The sequence below is a fragment of the Phoca vitulina genome, unplaced genomic scaffold (assembly GCF_004348235.1).
Source record: "Phoca vitulina isolate PV1807 unplaced genomic scaffold, GSC_HSeal_1.0 scaffold98, whole genome shotgun sequence".
Taxonomy (NCBI): Eukaryota; Metazoa; Chordata; class Mammalia; order Carnivora; family Phocidae; genus Phoca; species Phoca vitulina.
The window spans coordinates 725,036-742,686 of record NW_022589801.1 but is presented as its reverse complement, the minus strand read 5'-3'; the positions used below and the strand labels follow the sequence as shown (position 1 = coordinate 742,686).

General features: G+C 44.9%; 1 protein-coding gene across 5 annotated transcripts in view; it reads left to right on the top strand.

Annotated features, from left to right (window-relative positions):
• Positions 1-17,651, top strand: part of LMAN2L (lectin, mannose binding 2 like) — a 44,041-nt gene that overhangs the window by 9,328 nt on the left and 17,062 nt on the right. For 2 of the 5 annotated variants that reach the window (XM_032397313.1, XM_032397312.1), the window contains exons 1-4: positions 8,230-8,416; positions 9,630-9,748; positions 12,994-13,111; positions 13,876-13,958. In XM_032397313.1, the coding sequence (XP_032253204.1) occupies positions 8,230-8,416; positions 9,630-9,748; positions 12,994-13,111; positions 13,876-13,958 (507 nt within the window). Of the gene's footprint in view, positions 1-8,229; positions 8,417-9,629; positions 9,749-12,993; positions 13,112-13,875; positions 13,959-17,651 lie in introns of those variants that run through there. The other 3 variants (XM_032397317.1, XM_032397316.1, XM_032397314.1) reach the window with 2 other exon arrangements.

Sequence of the window (17,651 nt, the reverse complement as noted above, 5' to 3'; positions counted from 1 at the left end):
AAAAATTGGGAAGGTTAATGGTTGGCAGTCTGCTGGGCGAATGGTGGGCGGCAGTCCAGCCAAGAAGCTGCCATTGTAATCCAGATGTGAAGTGATAAATAACATTAAAAAAAAAAAAACTCCCATTTATCGAGTGCTTTGTGCTAGACACTGTGCTTTCCACTTCTTTCCTCATTTAAATATTGATAGCAATTATTTGAGGTAGATGTTACTATTGGTCTCCTTTTACAGATGGAAACCTGGGTCCAAAGAGGTTAAATAACTTGCCCAAGGTCATACAAGATCAACGAGATCAGCAGAGCCAGGAATTGAAACCCAAACCTGTCTAGTTCTAGTGCATTCCAAGCTGTCATTTTCATTGAGAAATGTTGAAACCAAGGAACATCATAAAAGTCTTCATGACTTTATAGAATATAGAAATCTTTATTACAAAACAGCCATGCATGAGTCTGGTTGTTTATTTTTTTTTATTTCTTATTTTTTAAAAGAGTTTATTTATTTGACAGAGAGAGAAAGAACATAAGCAGGGGGAGCTGCAGAGAGAGAGGGAGAAGCAGGCTCCCAGCTGAGCAGGGAGGACCCTGGGATCCCAGGAGGAACCTGGGATCATGACCTGAGCCAAAGGCAGACGCTTAACTGACTAAGTCACTCAGGCGCCCCAGTCTAGTTGTTTAAAGAAATACAAAGTGGAATATGATTTAAAGAAATACAATCATATTTTTGCAGTTGGGCTCCTCATGCATTAATCTTTAGTCTTTATCCATCAGCGTTTAGTCTAGCTTCGACTTCTTGGCTTCCGTGCCAGAGCCAATAACCCTCAGTCAGACTTTTGGAAGTGGCCGCCATCATCAGGTTGGCTCAGGACTTTGGGCCAGGTTAACTGCCAAAGCCCCAGGATGGCTTCCCTTGTCCCCATGGCCTCCGCTCGAACTGAAGAGCCTGCCATTTCTTAGAGCCTTCTGCACAGCATGGGAATTTCCAACCTCACTCACCCCTTCTCTTGGCTTCTATCATAGCTGTAGCTCAGCTGTCCCCATGCCCTTCCTCCCTCGTCCAGCATCTGGAGAGCTCAGGGCTCCTCCATCTGCTCATCTTCCATAGGCAGGAGGTGAATGAGGAATATTATACCCACAAAGCCTTTTTTTTTAAGTTGTTTGACCTTCAAAGACAGGGTTTGTCCTATTTCTAATTATAAACCCCAGTGATAGGATTTGTACATTCTACACTTCTACACTGCACCCCAGATCCCTGAGCAATATTCTCAAATCAGTCAGTGGTTTCTATTCCATTTATAAACCAACCTCCAACACATGTACTTTCTCCTAGAGGGACCAAATCCACTTTCCCAGAACACACTTCAGAACACAAGAAGACAAGCTGTAACAAAGCTTTACAAACAATAGTAATTTGGGTACTTACAGAACTCTTGAGTCTAAAATGTGACTATGCATCCTTTATACATTCTTTTGTTTAATGCTGTCAATAATTCAGTGTGGTAGGTTTCAACACCCAATTTACAGATGGAGAATTTAAGGCTCAGAGAGGTTATGTAATTTGCCCCAGGTCAAAAGGTAGAGGTGGATCTCAAAAGAGCAGATGTTTTCATTCCAACTTCACATGCCAGAGTGCTCCTCCCTCCTTCCCACCTTCATCCTGCAATTCTTAGTGAATCTTATGTCCCAACTTCCCTGTCATAAGCAGGCATCTGGAGACCTAGAGGCAGTCCCTAATTCATTTGTCCCTTCTTAGAGCCACCACAGATCTGAGAGATGGTCCTCAGGGTATTGATTTTTTTTTTTTTAAAGATTTTATTTATCCATTCATGAGAGACAGAGAGAGAGATGCAGAGGCAGAGGGAGAAGCAGGCTCCCCGTGGGGCAGGGAGCCCGATGCGGGACTCGATTCCAGGACCCTGGGATCATGACCTGAGCCGAAGGCAGACGTTTAACCGACTGACCCACCCAGGCGTCCCTGAGGTATTGATTTTTATCAATTCACTGATGGGTAAACACACTGGGAAGCGTAAGTCACACAGTAATGAAGTGATAAAGCCAAATACTAATTTCTTAATTAACATACAAATATGCTCATACTAGCAATATGATAACATAGTAATACTAATGTCTTAATATACTGAGAAATTAAATATTAATATACTGAGAAATTCTAAGAGAGCTAGAATGTTAAGTGGGAAGTCGTTAGGAATATGTTAGGAGAGTAGGCTTGATTTGAATAACCAACACAGGATACTTAGAAATACTGTCTCCCTGGACAGAATTGATACACTTGAATGTGTTTTCTTTTTCTTTCTTTTTTCTTTTTAATTTTATTTATTTATTTGAGAGAGAGAGAGCATGAGTAGGGGGCGGGGGGAGGGGCAGAGGGAGAAGCAGATTCCCCACTGAGCAGGGAGCCAGATGTGGGCTCCATCCCAGAACCCTGAGATCATGACCTGAGCCGAAGGCAGGCACTTAACTGACTGAGCCACCCAGGCGCCCCCACTCGGACATATTTTCATCCGTTGACTGTTCTTGTTCTAGATTGCAGACTCCTCTTTTTTTAGTTATGACATTATATTGGATGGGTCACAATGAACTTTACAGATTACAGTTAATTACAGTTTTCGTTCCCTGGAGGAAATTTTAGAAAGCACCACAAATGCATACCCAGCACATTTCGTAATCATCTCCAAGGGAGATTTTAAAAAGGTTTTTTATTATGGCAACTCTCAAACACATAAACCCAGAGGGAATCCCCATATCCCCATAACCCAGCTTCAAATTTATCAAGATCTTGCTGCTTTTTTTTCATCTATCCTACTCTCTCCCTAACACACACATGATTTTCCTCCACAGTATTTTTTTTTCTTTTTTTTTTAAAAGATTTTATTTATTCATTTGAGACACAGAGAGAGAGAGAGCATGAGCAGTGGGAGAGGCAGAAGCAGGCTTCCCGCTGAGCCAGGAGCCCGATGTGGGGCTCGATCCCAGGACCCCAGGATCATGACCTGAGCCGAAGGCAGACGCCCAACCATCTGAGCCACCCAGGCACCCCTCTTTTTTTTTTTTTTAAGTAATCTCTAAGCCCAACATGGGGCTCACACTCACAACGCAGAAGTCAAGAGTCATAGACTCTACCGACTGAGCCAACCAGGCACCCCTCTTCCAGAGTATTTTAAAACAAACCTCAAAATTTTACCTCTAAGTTCAGGTGCTATACCCTGTTTGAAATTTATTCTATGAACAGAGTACAGATGTCCTAATCTTAAAGTGTGGTAATGCCGGGGCACCTGAGTGGCTCAGTCCTTAAGAGTCTGCCTTCGGCTCAGGTCATGATCCCGGGGTCCTGGGATCGAGCCCCGCGTTGGGCTCCCTGCTCAGCGGGAAGCCTGCTTCTCCCTCTCCCACTCCCCCTGCTTGTGTTCCCTCTCTCGCTGTGTCTCTCTCTGTCAAATAAATAAATAAAATCTTAAAAAAAAAAAAGTGTGGTGATGCCTCTCTTGCCCAGGGCGCCAGGTCAATGAGAGGTCAAAATGAGATACTGGATGTGAAAGCATTGTGGTTCTGGACGTTGGCTGCATATCACATTCTCTGGGGAGAGATTTTCAAACCCAAATCCCTGGGCCGTACCCCAGATTTACGAATCAGGTGTTTGGGAGTGGGACCCAGACATCTGTGTGCCCCAAGCACTCCAGACTATTCAATTGTGGCTTGTTGGGAGGCCAGAATTTATAAGTTGCCACTGGAAAGTAGTTGGCTAGTTAGTGTTCGAGCTCCTGTCCCCTTCTGTGCACTAGGGTCTGCTGGAGAACTGGAGGTGCGGGGGGTCGAAGGGTGGGGAGAGTGTTGGGGGGGAATGGGGCAGGCGCTGGGGTGGGGCTGGGTTAGCTGCCACTCTAGAGCTGATGATGGACCTAATCCCAAGTCCTAATCCAGACCTCTGAGGAGGAAAAAATGGTCTACCTGGCTTTGGGAAGGCTGATGTTAGGCCCTGCTTTGGGTCCTAAGTTTGGGACGAGGGTGGATTTAAATGGAATGGCAAGGTTTAGAAGTGAAAGGCAAAGGGAGAGGAAAGGATGGGGCCAAGAGGCTGCCTTGCAGCCTCTGGCATGGGGTGGGTTAGGGGCATTGGGCTTCAAGGTGCTCCTAAGTGGAGGTACCTGTTTGGCTTTGAAGCCAAGAAACTAGAGGAATCATCCAGAACTGCTGGAATGCACAACTCATATGGTCTATGAATGCTCCCACCCTGGAGATGTATAGCCTTAGATCATGGGAAATGATTCTCTGGAGAAAAAGAGAATATTAAGCAGCTGGAAGATGGTGGGTCAAGACCTGACCTAACTATCAGAAGGTGCTTCTATGTGTGTATAGGGCGGTGTGGGAGGAGGACTTGTCTCCTTTTTCTCTTTCCCTGTACACCCTCAAGACTTTAACAGTGTTCAACTTTATATGAACCCTGTACTTCTGGAAAGCAGCTACAGTCAAGAAATCCCCTCACCGTTTTGTGTCCCCTCTCACCCCATTTTGAGTTCTGAGAAATGGCTAACTTCAAAGGACTATCCTGCTCTAGAATATTCTGAGATAAGACCCACTTTTGCCCTTCCTCGGTGACTCGGATAAAACCATTTCCATCCTCCTTCATGACGACTCCCTTGTTTACCTGCCTCTATGTAACACCAGGTCCCCTTCCTTTTCTTTCTTTTTTTTTAAGATTTTATTTATTTATTTGAGAGGGCGCGAACATGGGGGGAGGGGCAGAGGGAGAGGAAGAAGCAGACTCCCCACTGAGCAGGGAGACACGGGGCTCGATCCCTGGACCCTGAGATCATGACCTGAGCTCAAGGCAGATGCTTAACCAACTGAGCCACCCAGGCGCCCCCCCACTTCCTTCTCTTTGATACTTTCCTCACTAATGGGCATTCCGCCTATTGCAACAATCTGAACAAAATCATCTGATTTATTGTCCTGTGTATTTTGTCTGTCACACCCTCTCCTTTATCCCCCTTTTCTTCATTACAGTGAATTTTACAATGAGGTATGCTGAGATACTATCCAAAATCCAGTTGACAGGTCACGTAGCAACGTGAATGTATTTAATGCCTCTGAACTATATACTTAAAAATGGTTAAAATGGTAAATTTGATTTTATGTATATTTACCACAATAAAAAAATTCCAGCTGACAGAGAAATATAATGGAAATCACTTTATTCAAAACAGTTAGGACTCCTACTATGTGCTGGGTGATGGGTAAGGGAATGGGGAAGTAGGTGAGGCCTGGGATAGGAAATGAGTAAGATCTGCCTCCTGTGGTCCAGGAGCTTCCAGCCTTGCCAGGGAGACAAACACATAATCTGTTAATTGAGCTACATAATTCAGAGTGACACACATTGTAATAGACATGGGTACGGCCTGATTTGAGTCAGGTTGAAGAGCTTTGAATGCTACACTAAGGCGTTTGGATTTTATCCTATGGTAATTGGGATCCACGAATGGTTTAAAAGCTAAGGTATGATGTGAATAGGTTCATTGCAATTTCTTATGTCATATCACTAAACATCTACTTTGTGTGGAGTGCATAAATAATCAGTAGTTGTGACAGTTTATTTATTTTTAAATTTTTTTTAGATTTTATTTTTAAGTAACCTCTACATCCAATGTGGGGCTTGAACTCACAACCCTGAGATCAAGAGTCACATGCTCCCCCGATTGAGCCAGCCAGGTACCCATATGGTTGTGACAGTTTTTCATTTTATTTATATTTATTTATTTACTTATTTATTTTAAATATTTTATTTATTTACTTGAGAGAGAGCACAAGCAAGAGAGAGCACAGGGTGGGGGGAGGAGGGAGAAGCAGACTCCCCACTGAGCAGGGAGCCCAATGGGGCTCCAGCCCAGGCCCACAGGACCATGACCTGAGCCCAAGGCAGGTGCTCAACCGACTGAGCCACCCAGGTGCCCTGACAGTTTTCATTTCTGTTATTAAATATATTTATGTTCAGGAAAGAGAGAATTAAGTTTGGTTAGGCCTGTTGGGAAGACAGACACAGACCTGGTGAGAGCTGTGTAAGAAATGTGCTTGGGCAACATTGAGAGTTCAGAGTGGGCCAACTGCCACTGCCTGAGGAGGTCAGGGAAGGCCTCCAAGAGGAAGTGGGCTGGGGAGAAGGAAAGAAGAGGGAAAGCTGGAGCAAATAGATGAAGAAAGGAAGCTGTGGGCAATAAAGCCAGAGAAGGGCCAGGGCCAGGTGGCAGAGGGCTTTGTTTGCCAAGTTGAGGGGCTTGAATCTCTTCCCCACAGGTGATGGCAACCATCAAGGGCTCGATTAATAATAATAATGATGATGATCTAGTGCTTCCTACGTGCCAGCCACTATTTAAGAGCTTTACCAATATCAACTCATTTACCCCCGACACTCAGGAAATGGCATGGTTAGATGGTTTAGATCACGTGGGTGGCTGTGTGGATGATGGTGATCAGAATAACAGCTGGGACACGTGTTGTGGTTTGGGAGAAAGACAAAGCAAGTGATGGAAAGGATGTGGTGGCATTGAGAAATGATTAGGAATAACATCATCAGGACTTGATTATTGATTGATTGGGTGATGGAACTGGTGGGGAAAAGGTGGGAAGCTGGGATGACTCTCACTCTTTAGGTGTCACACTTTTCTGTGTGCATTACTGTGCCATCCAGGTAAAGGATTGGTTACCCTGTTCCATTTCTTAGAAGAATCCCTGCAGTCGTTCAGCACTTCCTACTCCTTTATGGGTTATTTAGAAGTGAGTTTAATTTCCAAATATTTGGGGGATTTCTCAGAAATCTTTCGGTTGTCAGTCTCTAGTCTAATTCCGTCATGATAGGAGAACATCCTTTGTGTGCTTTCATTTCTTTTAAATTTGTGGAGCTTTTTATTTATTTATTTATTTATTTATTTTTTATTTATTTGACAGAGACAGAGATAGCGAGAGCAGGAGCACAAGTAGCGGGAGTGGGAGAGGGAGAAGCAGGCTTCCCGCCGAGCAGGGAGCCCGATGTGGGACTCGATCCCAGGACCCTGGGATCATGACCTGAGCCGAAGGCAGCCGCTTAACCGACTGAGCCACCCAGGCGTCCCTATTTATTTATTTTTATTAAAGATTTTATCTATTTGAGAGAGAGACACACAGTGAGAGAGGGAACACAAGCAGGGGGAGTGGGAGAGGGAGAAGCAGGCTTCCCACGAAGCAGGGAGCCCAATGCGGGGCTCGATCCCAGGACCCTGGGATCATGACCTGAGCCAAAGGCAGACGCTTAGCGACTGAGCCACCCAGGTGCCCCTGAGAAATCTTTCGGTTGTCAATTTCTAGTCTAATTCCGTCATGATAGGAGAACATCCTTTGTGTGCTTTCATTTCTTTTAAATTTGTGGAGCTGTTTTTTTTTTTTTTTTTTTTTTTTTTGCTGGTTTTGCCCAGGCTGTCTTATTACATGTTTCTTTTGCACTTGAAGAGAATGTGTCTTCTGCTGTTGTTGTGTGGAGTTTCTATAAATGTCATCAGGTCAAGTTCTTTATTCTGTTCAAGTCTTTTAGAAATTTGATAATTTTCCTGAAAATTGTCCAGCTACAGTAATTGTGGATTGTCTATTTCTCCATTCAGTTCTACATCTGGATAGCTCTGCACAGACAGGAGGGTACTATGGCAGAGAGGATAGAACGTTTGCGTGAAACTGGGAGAAACATTTTTATCTTTTTTTTTTTTTTTAAAGATTTTATTTATTTATTTGACGGGGGAGACATAGTGAGAGAGGGAACACAAGCAGGGTGAGTGGGTGAGGGAGAAGCAGGCTTCCCGCCCAGCAGGGAGCCCAATGCGGGGCTCAATCCCAGGACCCTGGGATTATGACCTGAGCTGAAGGCAGACGCTTAAGGACTGAGCCGCCCAGGAACCCCAACATTTTTATCTCTTTAAATTTACTCTAGAACGCAGAGAGAAAATGGAAATCACTACGTCTCCCAGCAGGCCTAGTGGAGTGCAGGACAAATGCAAATAAAGGAGGCCAGGCATTAGGCCACGCCCCTTTCCTGGGTTGGCAAGGCAACTGATACCCAAGCCAGCCAATCGGTGAGATGCTCACCTGCGGGGGCGGGGGCTCGGGGAAAGCCAATGGGACCCGGGGCAGATGGTTCCCTGAGCTAATGGTTAGGGCTACGGGGCGGGCTTTTAATGAGGGGACGGCAGTGGGAAAGATGGCGGCGACTCTGGGATCCTCTGGGTGGTGGCAGCGGTGGCGGCGGCGTGTGTCGGCTCGGAATGGGTCCACGATGTTGCTCCTTCTCCTTTTGTTGGGATCTGGGCAGGGGCCACGGCAAGTCGGGGCGGGTCAAACGTTCGAGTACTTGAAACGGGAGCACTCGCTGTCGAAGCCCTACCAGGGTGAGGCGCCCGGGGCGAGGTGGTCGTGCACGGGGAGGGCTCCGGGACCTGAGCTCAGCGGTGGAGACCGGGGGTGGCGAAAGGCTTCGTGGCCCTAAGGAAACTGCGGGCGGTGGGTGGGGGCCCACGGGGAACGCCGCGTTTGGGAGCCACGGGTCCAAAGGGCAGGGGTTAGCTCTCCCCCCCCCCCCCCCCCCCCGTTTTGGAAGTTTCCAGCAGGTCGAAGCCGGGCTCGGATGCCACTAGCGTTAGGCCTGGACAAAGAGGAGCTCGAGTTGGACAAGAGGGATATGGGAAGGGATAGAGCTGCAAATGGTGGGTAGTGATTGAAGGCCACTAGCAAAGAGCCGGTCTCCCAATGGAGCTATGGATGTGCTAGAAATGAAGCAGGAGACAGAACTGGGGTAGAACTTGGCCGGACTGAGAAAGAAGATAAAATTCTATTGCCGGTTAAAACACCTGTTTTCCAGTTCAGGAGCCCTGTTGATGAAGGAGGCTGGTTAGCTTTGCTCTGTTTAGGGTTCATAGGCTCTTAGGCACGGCTTATCGACCAGAAAATTTATATAGTCAGCTACAGAGAGGACCAAATCAGTGTAGATGGCTTAACTCACACAAGTCTGTTTCCCCACTGGAGTGTGGGACAGCGGACAAATACAAACTCAAAGTGCAAGAGTGTATACACGGCTGCTAAGGGTGATCATTTATTCCCTCAGCAGATATATCCAGTGCCTCATCCATGCTGTCTCTGCTATTACTGTGGATTGTTCAGACACAAAGTTCTCACTTGCAAGAGGCTTATAGCCTCTATTGGTACTGGGAGAAGTACCTTCACACTTGAATTGTTTAAAGAAAGAATGTGATTAAGCCCCAGAGGCCTGAGAGTCAAGCTCTTTTTGGTAGAACTGGGGAAATTTTTTTCTTTTCTGGTGCTAAAATTTACATATAAAATGGGAAGAATGGATCTGAGCTAGGGTTATTGAGGCATGGATAAAATGATAGCTCTGATGTGCTCTGGGGTCTTCACCTGAGAAGGGCTTTGTGAAAGAAAGCTGTCAAGATGGTAAAGATTTGAGATTTATGAAAGACAGAAGGTAGGAGATCGAGTGTCGTGAAAGGGAGAAAAAGATGATGACTCCAGCTTTAGGAGGGTCCGTGGTGGTTTCAGAATGGGTTGGTGTTGAAGAGTGTGAACTGATCTACTTCCTCCCCGTAGGTGTGGGCACAGGCAGTTCCTCACTGTGGAATCTGATGGGCAATGCCATGGTGATGACCCAGTATATCCGCCTTACCCCAGATATGCAAAGTAAACAGGGTGCCCTGTGGAACCGGGTGGTAAGAATCTTTCTCCCTCCTGTGTTGGTGACCCAAAAAGCCCTAAAAAGTTTACCAGTGGCTGTTTTACTGTTTATCCCCAGTGCTCTGTCTTCTGTGGATATCAAGGATTTTCATTTCAGAGAATGTGATGACCTTCATAGTGAAATCAGATATGTAGGGAAATGCTCTCGATTGCTCCAGTTATAGCAAATAATCCATTTTGATTGTGTTTTCTGAAACATCTTTTTTTTTAAAGACTTTATTTATTTATTTGATAGAGAATGAGAGAGCACAAGCAGGGGGATCGATAGTGGGAGAGGGAGAAGCAGGCTTTCCGCCGAGCAGGGAGCCCGATGTGGGACAGCACCCTGGGACCACGACCCCAGCTGAAGGCAGATGCTTAACCAACTGAGCCACCCAGTTGTTTTCAACACCCACTGTGTTTTCTGAAATGTCTTTAGGGGCGCCTGGGTGGCTCAGTCGGTTGAGCGTCTGCCTTTGGCTCCGGTCATGATCCCAGGGTCCTGGGTTCGAGCCCTGCATCGGGCTCCCTGTTCAGCGGGAAGTCTGCTTTTCCCTCCCCCACTCCCCCTGCTTGTGTTCCCTCTCTTGCTGTCTCTCTCTCTCTCTCTCTCTCTCTGTCAAATAAATAAATAAAAAATCTTTAAAAAAAAAATGAAATGTCTTTAATTCCTGATTGACCTGGTAGTATTCTTGGAGGTTAACAATTTAACTCACATTTAATTATTTTGTAAAGTGGAAGACTGCTCTTTTAAATTTATCCTAAACTTCATCCCAGTATCTGCCCTTGTTATTTCACTTTGAAGAGTCTAATTTTAAATTTTATTTTCATGTGAAAGCCACTTTGAGCCCCTTGGTCATTTTATTTGTCCTTCTCTGGACCTTTTCTAGCTACATTGTCTTCCTTGAGGTATGGCGGCAAGAAGTGAATGCAGTATTCCTGGTGTGGCTGCACTGTGATTTTGTACAAGTGTAAGATGATGCTTTCTTTTTGGTTTCCAGGGCTCTTTCTGAATCTTCTACAACCACTTTACTTTTGGGAATGACCTTGGCATCCTTGAATACTTTCTCTTGGGTTCTCATAAGCTAAGAACTAAACTTTTTCATGGTTTTTGATACAGCTTTTCATGGTCATAGTTAAGTGAACCTCAACAAAGAGAACAATTTCTTTTCCCTGTTCATTTTATGTGGCAGAGAATTCTAACAGAACAGAGGGGTAAGAGAAGTGTCTACATGAGCTATTTGTGCAAGCTGGCTTCTTAACCCAGATTGTAGTGTTGAACTCATTCTTGGACAGAGTACAGGGCGGTGTGTTCTGGTAGAACAGGCAAAGGGGCTGGCAGTTGACAGACTTGGGTTCCAGATCTAGCTGTATCACAGACCCACTGTGAACCCTCGCTGTTACTTAATTTTCTCATTGCTCAGTTTCTCCATCTGCCAATTGAACTTCGTAATACCTTCTACGTGCTCACTAGGGTTATTGTGAAAATAAGACAATAGACATGAAAAGCTTTGGAAAGTTAAAATGGTTACAGAAGTGTGTGTTGTTGCATTATGCATCTGTTATAAGTTTCATTGATGGGGGTCTCTGGTTAGTAAATGATTATGTCCAGGGCTAGATGCTTTGCTGCTGTCTTGCTAGCTGTCTCTACATAACTCTTTTAGCAGCAGTTCTAGTTTAGGATCTAGTTATCCTGCCCTTTTTCAGATTCTCTGATACTGTATTTTTGTTGTTGTTGTTGTCGTCTGACTATCAGAATGAGCTTTGGAGTTGTTTCTGAGTTATTTGAATAGGATGTGGTTCTCAAATTTGGCTGTCCATTGGAGTTAATGCCTGTGGTCATGGGGATTTTTAAAAACTCCCTAGGTGACTCTTATGTACAGCCAAGTCTCAGAAGCTCTGTGAGACACAGCCCTGAGCAAAGGTGTACGGCTCTGTGCTAGAGGAAGCCAAGGATAAGTGGCAGACACCCCTTGGCTCAGTGCGAACCTCTCCGGCCCTGTCATCCCAGGGGCAATAATACCTACCCACTGGCTGTGGGGCAGCTTCCTGCCACGGAATTTCACTCTTGTCCTGAAATCTAAGTGAAACAGTAGAAAGAGGAGAACCCAGAATGACAACACAGGGACTGGGCTCCTCACGGTAGGGTAAGCTATCAGAGATTGCGGGGTTCTTTGGTGAATTCAGAAGTAACTTCACCCCTTTCATTTGACTTTGTGTTCCTAATACTAACACTTCTGGAAGATTTCCCAGAAATGATCTAGCAATATGTTGCTCAGGAGCTGGAACAATCTGTTAAAGATTCTGGCTGAATCCTGTTGGCCTATATGCTCCTCATTCCCTTCTTTCTTCATAGTGACCTTTAATCAGGAGCCTCTCTAAGCCAGATACCTACTCTGCTCTCTCCCTGAAAGTATTCAGCTATTTAGAGCACTTAACCATCCACTTACCTCCTTCTCCATTTTTCCAAGCTTTTGATACACAGTTAAAGAAAAAACCCCAAAGAACAAACACAGGAGTCTGATTAGTACCCACCTCCTTAATGTTTTTCCAGCAGAGGCTGTCCCTGTGATGGGGATGGTGGTGTTCTCCTTTGGTGCATTTATGCTTCTTGGCCATGGGCATGAGGTTTTGGGGGACTGTAACTTTTCCCTTCTTGGGGAATTCTGGCTTGCTCCTTAGCTTGGCGTAGGGTCAATTCTAGCTAATTAGAGTTGTTTACACATCTGCTAATTATTCCTGGAAACCTTTGCATAATGACTTAGCTTTTCTTTCTTTCTTTCTTTTTTTTTTTTAATTCTTTTGTAATGAATGAGGCTTTGACCTTTCTTGAAATCCAGGCTTTTTAGAATCTGTCAGAGGGGTGATCTGGAAGTTGCAAATGAGTGTTAATTCAGCCACCTGTACTCTATAGGCTGAGATGCTTTCCTGTAAGATCACAGTAGTCTAATTTAGCAGTCTCTTGTCTTTTCCAGCTTTGGAGTACTGTCCTGTTTCTGTGGGAGATATTGAAGATCATTGGGAGGCTTATTCACTTTTCATATTAAATATCATATGCAGCTGGACAGCTCAACCTGTTTAATTTTATGACACAAACACTCAGCAAGTCCTAGATTTCAGTTTCAACCCTTCGCGTCGTGTTACCTGAACTTAGGTTTTCCAAGTCTCTAGACCGCTATGAGGGCTTGAGGGATTTCACGTTTCATGCTCTTCATTGATTCCAGTGTCTTTTTCACCCTAGCCATGCTTCCTGAGAGACTGGGAGTTGCAGGTACACTTCAAAATCCACGGACAAGGGAAGAAGAATCTGCATGGGGATGGCTTGGCAATCTGGTACACGAAGGATCGGATGCAGCCAGGTATTGGGACCCCGGGTGCTCTTGTGTGGGGTGCCACAGGCCTGCTTTCTCATGTGCCCTCTTTTTGAGAAGCATCCGTCCCCACAGTGCCAGCAGTTCTCCCACTCCCTTGATGTCTGCGGATGAAGACCAGCCTGTCTCGTCTCTAGAATGGGGTCTGAACTTGACTCATCCTGGGGCAAGATCTTGCTTATTAGTTCCTTCCGGTTTCCCTTTGAGGCCAGAGGGGCCTGTCGGCTGGGGGAAGGTACTGGCTCTCCGGAACAAGGTGATTGGGTGAGCTGACTTCTGAGCATGCGCAGTGAACGGTTTCAGAACTCCTTGAGTCAGGAGTTGCGCGGGGGCCGTTGCTCCAAGGACGTGGCAAACTCAACCTGATTTGACCTGATCTCTTTTGCAACGAGAAGTGGAGCTTGGGAATTCAGCTCTCTCTCAGGGGCATAGTTGGCACCAGGCGTTCGTGAAGCAGAATTCTTACGGGGCGCCTTAGCAATCGGTTTGGACCAGGGAACAACTGTAGTGTTGAACAGCGTTGCAGTGGACTTCTCTCTTCCCCTGCCTTCAACAGCAAACAGCTACACACTTTACTGGGTGCTTGTTACAGGCCCTGCACGTCGCTGGGTGCTTTTACATATGTTTTCTCATCTTAAAGAGAGGCCTGGGAGTCAATTGAATTTTACTTTTTCCTCCATCATAGTGATGTGTTATTCCTTTATCAACTCTTGGCTTTATTTCATTGTTCATCATCTGTTCTCTCTCTCTAGGGCCTGTGTTTGGAAACATGGACAAATTTGTGGGGCTGGGAGTATTTGTAGACACGTACCCCAATGAGGAGAAGCAGCAAGAGGTAATGGCAAGTGTCAGAGCTTAGGTCAGCTGCACTGACATCACAGTCCCGTGCCTCGGGAACGTTCACGAGGGAACAGGATAGGAAGTGAGGGGTTTGATTCTATTTTCTTCATCAACTGAACTTGAAAAGTTAATATCCTTGTCAGAGTGTTCTAGAGAGAACCGTGTATGGTGCACAGTCCTTTGGGAATGGCTGTCGTGATTGGGGACTTTTTCTTCAGTGTTAACAGTGTTCTCTTGTGCACATTAGGTAGCTGCTGGAATTGAGCATGCTTGGCCGGTTGGTGATTTGGTTCCTAGGCCCGCACCTGAACAAGCTGAATTTATATAACACAGCTCCCCTGACTTAATAGATCACCACTGTGCTCTCTTCTGCAGTTTGCTCACTCTTTCGAGCATCCTTTTCTTCTTCCTGTTTTTAGACCCGAACAGCAGTTCTGTTCTCCTGTAGGAAAGGTTGTAAAAGGAAATTGACGGAGTCCCAGCATTTTGTTGCAATCCAGTTTCTGGCTATTGGCAGAAGGCTCTTGCTTTTTGTTGGCTGACCCTAGGGTTCTTTAGTACTTTCTTATACTGCCAACAGGTTTGTATTCTTTGTCTGATGGCCCTGCCATCAGATGCTGGGAAAGTGGTTATGACAGGTTGTTGATGCATATCCTTTGGCTAAATAATAGCAAGAAAGGCAGGATTAAGGATGGAGACAGAACTCACTTTATTTTTTCCCTAAAAGCTTTTTATGAAAAATTGCAAACTTATTTAAAAAATAGGAAGAATATATGATCGTATACACAACACCCAGATTCAACAGTTTTTAGCATTGGGCACACAATTCACCATCCAGAGGTGGAACTGGAGACCTGAGTTCGGAGAATAACTTTTTGTTGTAAGACAGTTACAGAGCAGCTTCTCCATGTTGCCTCTGGGCTCCTCCTCACTCCACCATACATCAGGTACTTTCTAGGTGGCGGGAGTTAGTGAGCAAGACCAGCATGGTCCTTGCACTCAGGAGCACTAAGGTGTGAGATTTCTTCTGGGGGAACCATGGGGCGCTGTAGAAGACACAGAGGCGTGTTGAATCTGGAGTGGGACAGTGTGGTAGTGGTGGTGGTTGGGGAAGACTTCCTCCAGGAAGTGACATTTACATTGAAGTCTGCAGAATTAGGAATCAGTGTGCCATGCAGAGGGGAAAGCATCTGTTAAAGTGATAAAGTGAGAGAAGGGATCAGAGAGAGACGATGCTAGAAAGAAAAACAGAGCCAGCAGTCTTGCCATGTTGCACAATTTCAGGGGCCACCATTCCCATTGCATTCTTTAGTATTAACACTGTTCCCTGTTGGCCAAGTTGCCTGGCCCCTGAGATTGAGCGGTGTCTCCTTGGGTGGTTGGTGGTTTGGCTGTTTGGACCGGCACCAGAGCCATCTGAATGTACGTGACTCATCCTCACCATGCACACTGTGGGGCCAGATTCTGAAGTTAGGTGTTCCTGCTACGGAGTCTGGGCTTTATCCTAAGGGGTAAGTGTTATAAAGGATTTTAATGAGGAGAATGTCATGACTAGGTTTGCAGTCATGCTGAGGAAATAATGGTAGTTAGAGATGCATCTAAGTAAGAGGTACAGGCTTTAGGGCTTGACTGGACTTTTAAACCTGGCTCTCTGCTTCTTCCAGAAATAAATTGTTCAGATTCTCTTAGCTTCCATTTCATCATCAGATAATAGTAGTTCTCATTTAAGAGGCCAGATCTGATGGGCTTATTTTGTAAGAAGAGTAGATGTTAATCAATAAAATTAGTTTCAGTTGGTAAAAATTGGGACTTCTTTTCTGGCTAGCTGTTACGGTTCTCACTCCCAGCTGTACATTGGAATTACCTGAAGTGCCTTTAAAAATACTAATGTCCAGGGGTGCCTGGGTGGCTCAGTTAGTTAAGCGTCAGATTCTTGATTTTGGCTCAGGTTAGGCTATCAGGGTCGTGGGATTGAGCCCTGTGTCAGGCTCTGCGCTCAGCATGGAGTCTGCTGGAGAGTCTATCCCTCCCCCCGTCTCCCCCCCCTCCCCGCTCATGTGTGCATGTGCGGGATTTCTCTCTTCTCTGAAATAAATAAAATATTTTTAAAAATGAAATAAAATAAAATAAAAATAACTGATGTCCAGGCCCCAACCTCAGAGAGTGTAATTCTGTTTGTCTTAGGTGCAACGTAGGCAAACTTACTTTTTTAAAGCTCTCCAGATGAGTCACATGTATAGCCAGGATTGGGAACCCCTGGACCAACATGAGGTCCTTGTTTCTGTATTAGTTGTTTACCTGTTGAACACATTTGTTTATTAAAATGACATTTAAGAAAACTAATCAAAGTGGTTTCTGTTTATTCAGTGGCCATTATGTGCCAGGTACTTTACAAATATTGTCTTAATCCTCATCAAAACTCCTTAGAGTTAGTATTATTTTCCCCCATTTACCAATGAGTACAGAAGCTTAGAGAAGCGTCTTGTTCAAGGTAACAGCCAATATAAGGTGGAGTCAGATTTTGAACATAGGTCTACCAGATTCCAGGGGCTGTGCTTTTAATTATGATGCTCTACCTCCTCCCATCCATTGTTTCTTCTGCCAGGTTGATTTCCTTGAGAATGGAGACATTATTCTCATGTCATCTCCTATGTAATTTCAGTTCTTAGAGCTTATATTCAGTGTAGAGAGTGTAGAAAAGGTACTCCTTTCTACATTCCAACAACCTGGAACTATTTTAGAGGGTAAAATCAAGTGTGTTTTGTGGGCGGCATGGTTTACTTTGATATCGTACATAAAGGTGCCAGATGTGCTTTCCAACACTTGTACATGTATTATTTACTTGTAACAACTCTTTGGGGGTAGATACTATTGTCATCTCTACATTATGGATAAGAAACTGAAGTGCAGGAAGGTTAAAAAATTTGTCAGTGACACACAGGTAGATGATTTGCTTCCAGCCTGCAGTCTCATTATTTTGCTTTATTATTTTTGAGTACATGAGAAGAGGGTGACAAATATGGTACCTTTGGAAAACTTGCAAATGTCACATAGAAAATGTGCTGGATTAGGAGAACAGGCCTGGTGGGAGGGGTTATGGAACAATTCATCAAATCCCTCAAGGGAGTGGAAAGTGTTTCTCTGGTTTCTCGTTTCCTTGTCACTAGAGCACATGACCTTGTTGCTCAGCTTACTTGCAGCCACATTTGTTCATGAGAAAATATGGGGAGAATTCTAGCAACCAGTAATGCATCTGAGAAAGGGGTGAGGGAGTTCAGTTTAGGCTTGGCTCTCTGAAATCAGGACAGATTGTTAAAAGTAATATAACCTCAGTTTCCCTGTCAGCAATAGAGGAATTGTAGTTCAGGTGAGTGAGTCAAGAGTTTCACTATTTGGGAGTGCAAGGTACTACCTGTGCCATCGTGAGGTTGACAGATCATAAGTGGTTGTTAAAATGACAGTGGAAGAAATAGGAAATCTGGATAGAGCCGTAACAGGAAACGAGATTGAATTAGTAATAAAAAATGACTCACAAAGAGAAGCCCGGGTCCAGATGGCTTCACTGGTTGATTCTTTCAAACATAGAAAGTAGAGTTAATACCAGTTCTTCTCAAAAATTCTTACAAAAAATAAGAGAGAGAGGGGCGCCTGGGTGGCTCAGTCGTTAAGGGTCTGCCTTCGGCTGAGG